Source organism: Microtus ochrogaster, unplaced genomic scaffold (genome assembly GCF_000317375.1).
Source record: "Microtus ochrogaster isolate Prairie Vole_2 unplaced genomic scaffold, MicOch1.0 UNK5, whole genome shotgun sequence".
Classification (NCBI taxonomy): Eukaryota; Metazoa; Chordata; class Mammalia; order Rodentia; family Cricetidae; genus Microtus; species Microtus ochrogaster.
The window spans coordinates 13,292,416-13,304,606 of NW_004949103.1; the positions used below are offsets into that span (position 1 = coordinate 13,292,416).

Below are 12,191 nucleotides of genomic sequence, written 5' to 3' on the forward strand. Positions count from 1 at the left end.
CCATGCACCCTTTCTTTAAGGTCATGATCTCTAGAAGAACAAAAAGGATGCTGTCATGCTGAAACTTTTGGTCCCAATAATTCAATGACATTTTCTTTCAAACTATTTTCTTTGTACTATCTTGTTCATATATGTTTTTGCATTTCTTTACATAGCCAAAACATGACACAGCATTTGACATTAAGAATGCCCATACTCTATCTTCAGTAGCAAAGGCTTACCTCCTTTAAGTTCTGCCCTTCAATTTGTGCTCCTTCAGGAAAATGAGCTTCTTGAATGTCTTAGGAGACTATTACTTTTTTTTTTTACCAACATTTTGTCTCTGGTTGATAAACCTGATCAGACTATTCAAATTCCTAAACTTTCTTTTCAATTTAGAACAGATTTCTATAAAGTCAGCACCAAATTTCTGCCTTATTTTGAAAGAATAGCTTTTCTGTGTTTGTGGGACTGTGCATAAGAAATGCCATAGTCAGTATTTCCTTTAACAAAGCATCCAGAGGTCATGGAGAAGGATGATGGTACCAGTGTTATTTCTAAAGATAAACACAGAAGTAGATTCTGTCACTGTTTCAGGAGCTACTATTTTCATTTTACTTAGTGTTTTCATTGGTCATATTTATTTCATATAACAGTCATAGTTGATTTCAAATAGTGAAATAATTATCTAGGTAGCTAAGATTAATAATTCTAAGCATAAAATACAACCATAGCTATGCAATTGACTTTCCCAAAGTTCAGAAGGAATAATATTTGAAATTTCTTGTTATGGGAAATACAAAAATTTGTGTTGTTCTAAATGTCTTCTTTGACAGGAAAGTACTTTTTATTATAGGAAATTGGAAAATAGAATAATGAGGCTCATTTTTAACAACATAGATGTTCTTAGATCTTTCAAATATTGCCCTTTCCATGTTTTCACAGTAAAACACTGGATGTAGACAGATGGATAGATGATAGAAGATAGATAGATAGATAGATAGATAGATAGATAGATAGATAGATAGATAGATAGATAGATAGATAGATAGATAGATAGATAGATGATAGATAGATATAGATAGAAAGATAGATAAAATAGATAGAGATTAAAATTGGGTAATTATAGATACATACATATATAGCTATCATGCTAGGAGTCAGAATTTGATCATTCTTTACTGTTTTGCATTAACAAAGTATAGCAAGTGTATGGCAGACAGATTTTTGGTGTTGTACAGGCTTTCTCACCCATCTCTACCACTATATCACTTGTCAGATATCTTCCTTTAGCTTGTGACCATAGATTTAACTCCCTTGTACATAGGCTGAGCTTATGAGATCTATTGGATTGGCTATTTATATGTGTTTAAGAAGTTCACTGTTAAACAAGAATCTGTTTATTAGTCATACCATGGATCAAACTGCTTTCTTTCTCCATCACTGTTGAGCTCTTAGAAAAGGCTTATAAACCCACGTATTTTTGACTTCTATGAACCCATTATATTTGATTCCACCAGAAAATCAAACTTTATAAGATGATTAAAGCTCTGTATGCTCTTCTAAACACAGAAACCAGGAATTTATATCTTGAGATAACATGTGAGCAAAGGTCCTTGTATACCTTTCTATGATGATTTGCATAAAGTATAAATACATCCAAGTTAGTTTGGAGCAGGCCCCGCTGCACTGCTGTGCAGTTTCCTAATTCTAACTCTGATGAGTCACAGCAATTCTTGAGTGTTTCTCTTACCTGCTCCGGTCCAGTTCCCAAACACTGCTGTGCCTTCCTAACAATTTATTTCTGTGTGCCCTCCTCTGAGACAAGATGCAGTCTTTTTTCTCCAACGATGTCAGATTCCATCTTTGCACTATATAACAATAATTCAAAGCTTAGCCCAACCAATTCTTTGCTAAAATGTGACATTCATAAAAGTAGCCAGGGATGACCCCCACTGTATCTTTCAAAAGCATTTGACTCTGAAAAGGAACTTAGACAGCATTACTCCTTTCACTTGCGGTTATTACAAATAATGCTTTGCCTTCATTTGGGCAAAAGATCAAGACAAATATTGAACTAGAGACTGTGCAGGACATAGAGCAGAGATCCTACCTTTATTATGTTGGCCTGAGTTCCTGGGTCATGAAGGGTTTGACAACTTGGCAATTGAGAAGATATCTAAATGAGATGAACACATAATTCATCTCTTAATGGTAGAGTTTTGTGTACATCTGAAATGAGAGCATTTATAAGATGTCAAACAACCATCTTCAGACTTTGAGATTGGTGGCATATAGGTGACCTTCAATGATAGTGACGCTTATGTCCAAATCTAGAATTGTGTGTCCTGTTTAATCCATTGCATTACAGAGGGGTTTCCTCAGAATATGTTTTTATTGTTTTACATTTAGGATGGAATTTGGTTAATGAATGTGAGTTCTGAGAACAAAAACTCTTCTTTACTCACAGAATATAATAATACTGCCCTTGTTCTCAAAAATCATCTAAGCTGCAAGGTTTTTTTTTTTTTTGCCTTTTGATTTTTTTTTTTTACCCTGTATCTCAAAGGCATACAATAAAAACATGAATTCCATGTGATAGCAGCAAATAAAGCTTCACCATGAAAGCTTGTAAATCATCATGGTGACAATGCTTGCATTTCACATCTATGTCAAAATGAACCACTTGTCCATGGAGAAAAGGCAGAGACCTGAAAAGAATCTGACAAGCAAATCAGGAAACGACAAGTAGCCTGTAAATCTGAGCTACAAGTAGTTGAATAAGATAGCCCAACATTCATCCATGTATAAAGGCACAGATAAACAAACCCAGAGTAAGCAAACATCACAGCATGTAGTTTATGAATTATTCCCTACCGCCTCTGCTGGAAAGATTGAGAACATAAAATGTCTGGGTCAATGGTGTTTTCTGTTATCTACATTTTACTGGATTCTCCCCCCGTTACTGATCATGCATCATTCTTTATACACTAGGGCCCCTCTACTCTCCTAGCTGGAAAAAACCTCATTGCTAGTGTTATTCAGAAAAGTTTAATTTTTAAAAGTTTAGTTCCCTGTGATTTATATTTGGAGATATGAAATTGTTTAAAAATAATTCTGTATTTTTCATTCAGCTTTGGAGATTTGGGGACTTGATTTGTTTAGTTTTTTTTCCTTAATTATTACTGTATACTTTCGGTAAACAAACATTTCTTAAGGGAAAGTTTTCAAGGAATTCCTGAGGTTAAATTAACTCATAATATGTAAACTGAAAATTGGGAATGTGGTATGACTACAGTATTGAAACCCTGGAAAACTTTTCTTAGATGGAATTAGATGTGGAGATGATATGGGACCAAAAAAAAGTTTTTAGTAGTAAATATTGGACTGGGGATGTTTTCCAGCTGTCTTAATTCTGGATCTGTTTTGTCAGGAACATGTGTCTTCAATAATCCTCTCACAGGGCCATATAGAAGTATGAACTAATAGATAATATTTCAAGATTTTCTATTAAATAGAATTCTTAAGCACAATATCAGTGTCCATATTAACGGGACGTGTTTATTCTCAGAGTCTGTCTTATAGAAAATATAACGAACTCTTTAACTTTCCCATTTTGTCTCTGGGTCCCTACACAAGTGTTTACTTCCCATCTACTCCAGTAAAGCTGCAGGTGTCAATCACACAACTTAGACGCCAATCTCTAGCTCGCTATGGTGGCTTTTACTTTGGTCCTATTCTTCTCCATGTTTGTATGTTCGGCCAGGTGTAGGTAAGACGGCTAAGCCTGGCTGCAGTTTGCTCTCCCACCCTCGCTTCTCTGTTGTTAATGCTGCACGTGGCTTTTGTGTGTGCTGCTGTTGCATTGCAATGTAAAATGTCTTTTGTCTCTTCTGTCTTTGTCGCTGCCAGCTGCTAATCTGAATGAGGTGGAAAAAGGTTAGTTGCTCTTTTTAAGTCTATTATGGTTTTCACTTTAGTGCTCCTCTGTCTTTTAAAGCTGCTAGATTTTACTGGATGTTCTGGGTAAAGATTTTGACAAGAGATCAAGTCAGAAAGTGTTACGTCCAATCATTCCTATAGATCCTTGGTATATGTATAGCTGCATGAAACTATAATATGCTTCATTGAAATGCACTTTATTTCTAATTTTCTCACCCTGAGTGGGAAAAATTATCTAAAAGTTAAGTCTTATTTTTTATTTCCTAACTTTAAAAGATAATCATAAGAATATATTATTTATATAATGAAAAAATAGATCCTTTAGTGCAGTGTATTTACTATACTTAGTAAAACATTTAAGGTAGTGAAGATTTATAAGTTTAATTTCATAGCTTTACTATTATGTACTGTGAAAAATATCTGAAAATGTGGATTGAAACATTTTCTACAATATGAATGGGGTTGTGTCTCAATGATAAGGGGTTTGCCTAGCATGTAGAGGACCCTGGTTCCAACCCCAGAACTGCAAAAAAAGTAAATGTAAAAATAAAATATGTATATTATATATATAAGTTAATATACATGTGAATAATATAGTTATAATATGTGCTGCCTATACATGTGAATTCATTAAAAATGTATTATATATGAAGCGTCCTACCAAATAAATATGACAAAGCTCAAGCGATTGATTTATATGGTGAAACTGTCAAGTTGATATTGCTGAATTCAGTGAGTTCTAAGCAGTTTTCTTAAGGCATTAGAAGATTTGGTGCATAGTCACTAACCTCAGTGTAGTTACTGGGCTCCCAAACATACCCAGAACTAAGAAGGGGACATACAGTTGGTAGATCACTAGCCACGCTGAAAGCATGTCACAGAATCTTCATGAACACGTGTTTTATAGACTAAGCGTTCTTACTAATGGCACTGTTTCTTAGTTGTTCATGTTCCTAAATGACTCCAGGTTTCAAGTGCAGGAAACAACAGTGTATGCTAGAATTAATGGGTCCTGATATAAAGGAAGCGCTTGCAGAATTATAGAACGATGCAGAAATACAGATTATCTCCTCCTTTGTTGTTGAGAACTTCCTTTTCTGTTACTGTGTTCAGGTGATTACTGTGTTTGCTCACTTAGTCATATTGTATACACAGTGAAGTTGGAAAACATAAAAAGCAATTTCATCTGTTAGGCTAAATATAGGACTGCTATACATCTGCTAACGTATCCAGTACTTCCTTGGTTTAGTATCATCTTTCCATTTTATAAGTACAAAAACTATTGATGATCTATCTTCCCGAGGCCAACTCTATCTCCAAATCACACCATAAACTATTCTGTCGCAGGAATATATACTCTACTAGTAATGTGATCACATTCTCAAAAACAAGTTTGTCAGTGCACGATTGCTTTAAATCACCATGTGGTTTCATGTATTGACTGTATTTTCCACTTATGTTCACAAAAATCTGTCATTGCAAAGATTTTGTAGTTGATTTAATTTTCTTTTAAAGGAAAACATTTGTGGTTGGTACTAATGGCAGTAATTTTTATGTCTATAAATAAAAACAGTAAAATGCTAAAGAACAGCATTATAAATAAATGGCACTTTATGATACAGTGTGTACTTACTTGAGAATATACACCATGTAAGTATAGTGTCTACCTGAACCTACAGCATCCACTGTAACTGAGACATCTTTGGCTAGAACCTATCCCACTTGAAGCTACTTTTCACAATACACGACATTGTTAATTATTTATGCAAAACAAGTTTTTCTTCCTGTTTCTTCTGATTGCTAGACACAATCATCCTTGTGGACCTTTGAAACAACTAATTATGTTCCCAAAACTCAAATGCATGAAGGCAATTTATTTTATTAGATGCCATTTAGAGAAAGGACTTAATCAGTGTCTAAACAATAATTCTGAGAATGAAATTACACTTTGCCCCCAAGATAATTGATAGTAGGTATAGGGGACTGGAAAGATTTAGTCTTTAGACTTCTATCATGGAACCAATGTCTATAAAACTAGGGCCTCTCTGGTTTAGTTATTTTCTTCTGTGACACAGGAATGATGACTTCTCTCCTCCTCCATTTAGATGTTTGAGAATAAAAATCAAGTAAACCATCTATAGGAAAGCATAGAGATGGGAAATTTTCCTACTTCTGGAATGTTGGGGACACGCCTGCTTTGACAGATTGTAGTAACAGGAGCCGCGGAGCTGCCCGCTTGGCTAGCTTTACCCGAAATAATTACATGGAAACTGTATTCTTTTAAACACTGCTTGGCCCTTTAGCTCTAGCCCTTACTGGCTAATTCTGATATCCCGATCAACCCATCTCTAATAATCTGTGAGCCCCGGTCTTACAGGGAAGATTCTAGCCTACATCCATCCTGGGTCGGAGCTTCATTGCGTGTGTCTGCCCGGGAGCGGGGCATGGCATCTCTCAGAGGCGTCTGCCCCTGAGAGGAGAGCTGTTGAGTCTGAGCTCACTTCCTCTTCCTCCCAGCATTCTGTTCTGTTTACTCCACCCACCTATGTTCTAACCTATGAGGGCCAGCCAAGCAGTTTCTTTATTTTTTTAACCAATGAAATCAACAGATTGATATATGACACTCCCACATCAACAGATTTTGCATTATTTAGACTGTCTGATGTTGTTCTTTCACATAGAAGAATGGGAATTTGATAGATAGCTCTACCTGAGAGATGTGCACATAAAATAGATATTTCCCTATTTTTTCATTACATTTACTTTATTTTTAAGTTTTTACTCTTCTATTCATTGTAAATACAAACACTGTATTTAGGGCTAGGTAGTCATTTATCTTAGCCCTTGACATACTGGCGCTTATACAAGAACATATCTACAAAATGTTTTGGACAAGGACATTTTGAAAGCTGAAGAGCTCTTGACAGTGTTTTTAGGCTTTGTGAATCATTTCAGTATTTGTAATCTCTTCATAAGAGGGAACTACCTTTGTTTATTCTGCATCAAAATATGCAGTCTACACTTTAAGGTCACTATTTCTATGGACATAGCTGAGGTCTTCCAATTAAGAAAGTTAGTGATGTAGTCTCTGTTATCCACTTTAACTGAGAAAGTACTTTGGCAGTCTTGCAAGGTCATGTGGTTTCTATTCATCTTCCAACCTTTCAGAGCTCTTAAAGGCATTTGAATCGCAGAAAACAGTTTTAGGAGAACTGTTTGCTCTCATTAGTTCATGGGCAGTGTCCAGTGAATCTGGAGCAACAGTTTAACTTAACCCATCTTAGTCCTTCTAATTTGGATTTATTTACTTTGAAAAGAGAGTCTAATATTTTTTGGACTGCTAGTAGCTGTTGAAATTGGCTCCAATCTTCAGTCATAGAGTTCTATGGGGGGAAGTATTAAAAAACACACCCTTTTCATATTTGTTTATTTGGAGAAGTAAGGCTTTCCATTTAAAAGTGCATAAAATGTTTCCTGAGAAAATATCTAAAGTAGGACACTGTGCTAAATATCGAAAGTGATACAAAACCCACCAAGCATTTCGATGGTCACCAGCCAATCCTAGCTGTGGTTCTCTGCTACAGGTTCAAATCAGGTCATGGGCATTGCTGCTGCAAAGTCATTACCTCTCATATCTCAGGAACTTTCACAACTAAACGTAGCAATGTTGCTAGAGACAGACTTTGCCACTGTTGACACTGGTTACACTCTGTGGGAATCAAACATGATTGAACAGATATTAATACTTTCATTTGGAAAACATAAATTCACCCACACGATAAAAATGTGTCTTGCATCCTATGAAGCATCGAGGAGCCTGCCTGTGTAGCACATTCTCTTGAGCTTTTTTATGCTGAATTGTGATTCACTTTAACTTCTGCAGGTTGCCTGTAACACAACCCCATCATGAGCAAACCACATTTGGTGTGCATTTAAGACAGAGAACAGCTGCCATTAGCTCATGGATCTTCAAGATGTCACAACCCTCTATACTACTTCCCCTAATATACTGATTGAACTTCCTTGTTCTTAGAAAATGAGGACCATCTTGATAGTTCATAATTGTATGTTGAAGGTCAACTACTTATTTCTAATTGAGAAACAAGTTTCAGAATGACACGCTACAAAAAGCAGTAGACTGTTTAAGATAATACTCGGGAATCTACCCTCACTTACTGACACAAGTTAGGTCTGTCATTGTTGTCATCACTAATAAGCATGCTAAATATTTACACAGGACATTTGACATTGATTTGACTTTGCTAAAATGATCTGGTGCCTAAACCTGAAATTTTCAATACAGTATGTAACATAGAGCTGACTTAGGTCAATGAGTAAGACTAAAATATAAATGTAGTCTATCCTTCATGTCTACAGATTGCTCATCTGTACATTCAACACACCATCAATCAGGAATTTATCAGGGAAATGATCTCTGAACTAAATACAGATATATTCTGTTCTTGTTCATATCCCCTATAGCAGAACAACCATTTGCTTTTATATTGTGTTAGGCAGATTGCACAATCCAGAGATGGTTTAAAAGTGTATGAGACAAGGAGCTAGAGATATGACCCAGTGATTAAAAGCACTGGCTGTACTTGTAGAGACCTGGATTTAGTTTCCATCTCTTACATCATGTGGCTATCAACCACCAGCTGAACTCTATCTGGAGCTCCAAGAAATAAAAGTATCCAGTGCCCTCCCTCCTATTTCTTTTTTTTTCTTTCCCTTTTTTTTTTTTTGGATTAAGACCAAACCCAGAGGGCCTTATGCTTAGTAGGCAACTGCTTTACCACTGATCTACATCCCACTTCCTAGTGCCCTCTTCTGAACTACTGGGCACATCCACAAACCACACAGATGAGCTGAAGTACATGCACAGGCACACAGACACACGCACACACAATTTAAAAATAATAAAATAAACCTATATAGATTATGCCTAAGTTTAATCAAATCCTAGTCCATTATGCATAAGGGGTTGAGTATAAGCAGTGACTGTTCAAACAATTCCCCAGAGATCTCAAGGCTGACTGTACTTTCCCCAAGCAAGAACAATTTGGACACCTACAGCTTCTATGAGATTGTGTTTTTAGTTTTATTATTCAGCAAACAGAAACACTGAGGTCTGCTCATCTTTACCGTTCTCAGACACACCATTTGTGGGCTAAAAAGCACAGTCTTTCTGTTCTTGGGTTCATCTCCTTGATTTTCTACAGTCATATCATTGTTCTGCAAAGGAAATTGTAAAATTCTTTAAGAGGCAGCAGATGGCCGACCTAGGATGATGGTCAAGGCATGTGTGCCTCAGAACAGTCTCCAGCTGTTTTACACTGTTGCTCTTTAGGTCACCTGTGCCTTCTATGCCTTTTTTAACATTTAAAAAATGTTTTCCCACAAGAAGCAAGTGAGCCAGTCCTAACCTTTCACATTGTGTTTTTTTCTGCTGAGTACATGATTGATGGGGCTGGATATTTCCAAAACTGCATATAAAGGAGTCCGTTGCCCGCACATAGCTTATTTTAAAGAATAGAATTCCTTGTGCTGTACCTGGTGGGCTGCTTATTTCAACACCTTCACTTGCAGATCAAATGCAGATATGATAAAAAATTAGTACCATCTCTCCAGGCTTTTCTTACCCCAAACTGAAAGCATAAACTTTTGAAGAGTGATGTGTTTTACTTTGTAGAAGTATGTGTCCTGGGAATTCTGTCAGGAACTCAACCAGACTTCCTCCCTTGTTACAATTGTATTTAAAAATGTCATAACCAATTAAGTTCAACACTAGAATTCTGATTCAGTTATTCAGATCGCTGCCCTGGGTCCCCTCTCCCTCATATCAATATTAATGATACTCCCTCATACAGTCAAAAAACAACCTACTTTCCTACTTTGATCGGATTTCAGAATAGCCTGCATTGCCATTCTCTCATCTGCTCCCAAGCATTCATGCATCCACAGCCCTCAGAATCATATGTCTTTAAGCAGAGGGAGAATTGGATCTAGTTATTTGCAGAAGTAACCACAGTAGAAACTTTCAGTTGAGTATCCACCAACACGGTGTAATAGTCTCTCCTTTTGTTGTAGACTTTTCTAGCTGGAATTCAAAGTTTGGAGTACTGGAAAATTTGGATAGGGTCTCACTCATTTACTAATCAAGTACCCTTCCTATTGTTCCATTTTGTGAAAAACTACATCAATGGTTTAAACAGTGAATTTGAGTTAGAAAATTCCAGAAATACTGACCCTCGTACAAAAATGACCACATTATTTTCTGGATAGAAAGCAATCCATTGTCTTCCCCATACCTTTGTTAATGTTTCTTCTGTTTGTTTTACTTCTGTAAGGTAACTAACTTAGAAAACACTGTGGCCACTGCTGACTCTATGGCCTCCACTGGAACCATGGCTGTTCCTCGCTCATTCCTGGCCTCTCAGAGCTTTACTCTCTACCTTTCTTCAAGTAGGCTCCTACATCCTCTCTATCACATAGCTAAGTCTCTCTAGTTCAGAAAACCCAATCTGTTCTTCCCCACAGCATCCTAATTTGAGAGCACCAGGAAATTTTCTTGCTTAGCATTCAAGTCAGAAGCATTGTTCAACGTGGTTGTGTTATTATGGATTAATGTTTCTCTTTCTCCTCTCCCTCATGGACAACTTCCACAAAAAATGGGAGGAGCTTTCCATTGTCATCACCACTATGCCCCCAAAATGTTCATAGGGTCTGATACATAGTTGACATAAAAAAAATATGGAGTGACACAGATAAGTGTAGTCCTTACCCTTCATCAAGCAAACTTCTCTTTTGAACAGATGGAGACAATTATAGGAAACCACAACCAATCATGATGCAAAGTTGTGGAATCCAATCCCAGTGTGTACATTTACAAGACACACCCATACCTAAGGCTCGGGGAACATTGTAGAAGAGAGGGTAGAAAGATTATAAGAGCCAAGTATCAAGGAATTTGAGGTGAGACGGTGTCTGCTACTAATGATAAAAGCTAAACTCATTAAGTCTCACCAACGTGACTGCCTAAACATGAGAAGAGCAAAGAAAAGGGCACTATATACATCCCAAAGTGAATGAGGAAAAACGTAGCATACTAGAGAAAATAAACCAAGGAATGCTGAGAGTAGGTGAAATGATCTTCCTCAAGGAAGAGCATACCACTTGGTTATCCAGTACCAATGTTAAATTTTGAAAACAAACATACAGATAACAAATATATAGACTAACTTACTGTGCAAGGGGCAAGTCTGGTAATAAATCCTTGCCGACCTGATAGTAATATTATAAATCCTATAAAGATTGAAGTCATTAAGTCAAATATTACTTTAATTAAATTAAACCTTCTTTAATAAATGGGGTTGTGTTAAATTTCACATTTGTTAGGAATTATCACAATGAAAACAGGCACAAAAAATATTAAGGACTACTCCAGTAAATTGTAGTAAGAAACTTGAAAAAATAGATTTGATATGAGAAGGGAATTAAGAGAGATGATAAACAGAAGAGGCCCATTGTGTTTTTTAAAAGGAATAGTAATATCGGTTAAGCACATGTATCTGAAATAAAGCAGGAGGTAAGGCCCACTCCAGGTACTGTTTCCCAGAAAAGCCTTCAGTGTGCATTGGGGCTTCTGTCTCTTTGCTTTATTGGTACTGCAGGGGCTCTGGACTCATGCTGACATTTCTTTTTCTTACAGAACAAAATAATATTATATTATCTTGCTGAGTGTAATGCTCTCTGTTACTTTCCTATCTGCATTATCCATCTCTTTAGATGAATTCATAAAAAGTCTATTTTCGAGACAGAGTTCAACTTTACATTTTGAATTCTAAAACCTCTTTTATCAATGAAGAGCATAGGCCCAGAATAATGAAACTAATTAATTTCAAACAGACAATTCTTTTATGTTGTATATAGTTGCAGAAGACTATGTCAAAAAGTAACCAAAAAAAGTATTATCATTTTCACCAAGGAGAATAGTTTTTTTTTCAGGATCTCCTTCTGCTGGGTCATACGTTATGATGATCCAGTTTTTACTGTTCCACCTAGGAAGTGACCATTACATTTTTTATCCAAATGAAGGTGTACTGGAATAGCAGTCAGTAAGTATCCTGAAAACAACAGGTCTAAAGGAGTGTTGTGAGCAAGTCAGGATAAATGGTCACATAATCACTGTATCAAAATATACAGGAAAATATTTTCATGGATGCTGAGTAACCAATGATTTACAGCTATTTCTCAAGGGTGGGACTTGG

General features: G+C 36.3%; 1 protein-coding gene across 7 annotated transcripts in view; it reads left to right on the top strand.

The window, feature by feature from the left end:
* Positions 1 to 12,191, top strand: part of Slit2 (slit guidance ligand 2) — a 346,807-nt gene that overhangs the window by 297,693 nt on the left and 36,923 nt on the right. For 3 of the 7 annotated variants that reach the window (XM_026788661.1, XM_026788663.1, XM_026788662.1), the window contains one exon: positions 3,892 to 3,918. The exons of the other annotated variants lie outside the window; for them this stretch is intronic. In XM_026788661.1, the coding sequence (XP_026644462.1) occupies positions 3,892 to 3,918 (27 nt within the window). The remainder of the gene's footprint in view (positions 1 to 3,891; positions 3,919 to 12,191) is intronic. 7 annotated transcript variants of the gene reach the window in all.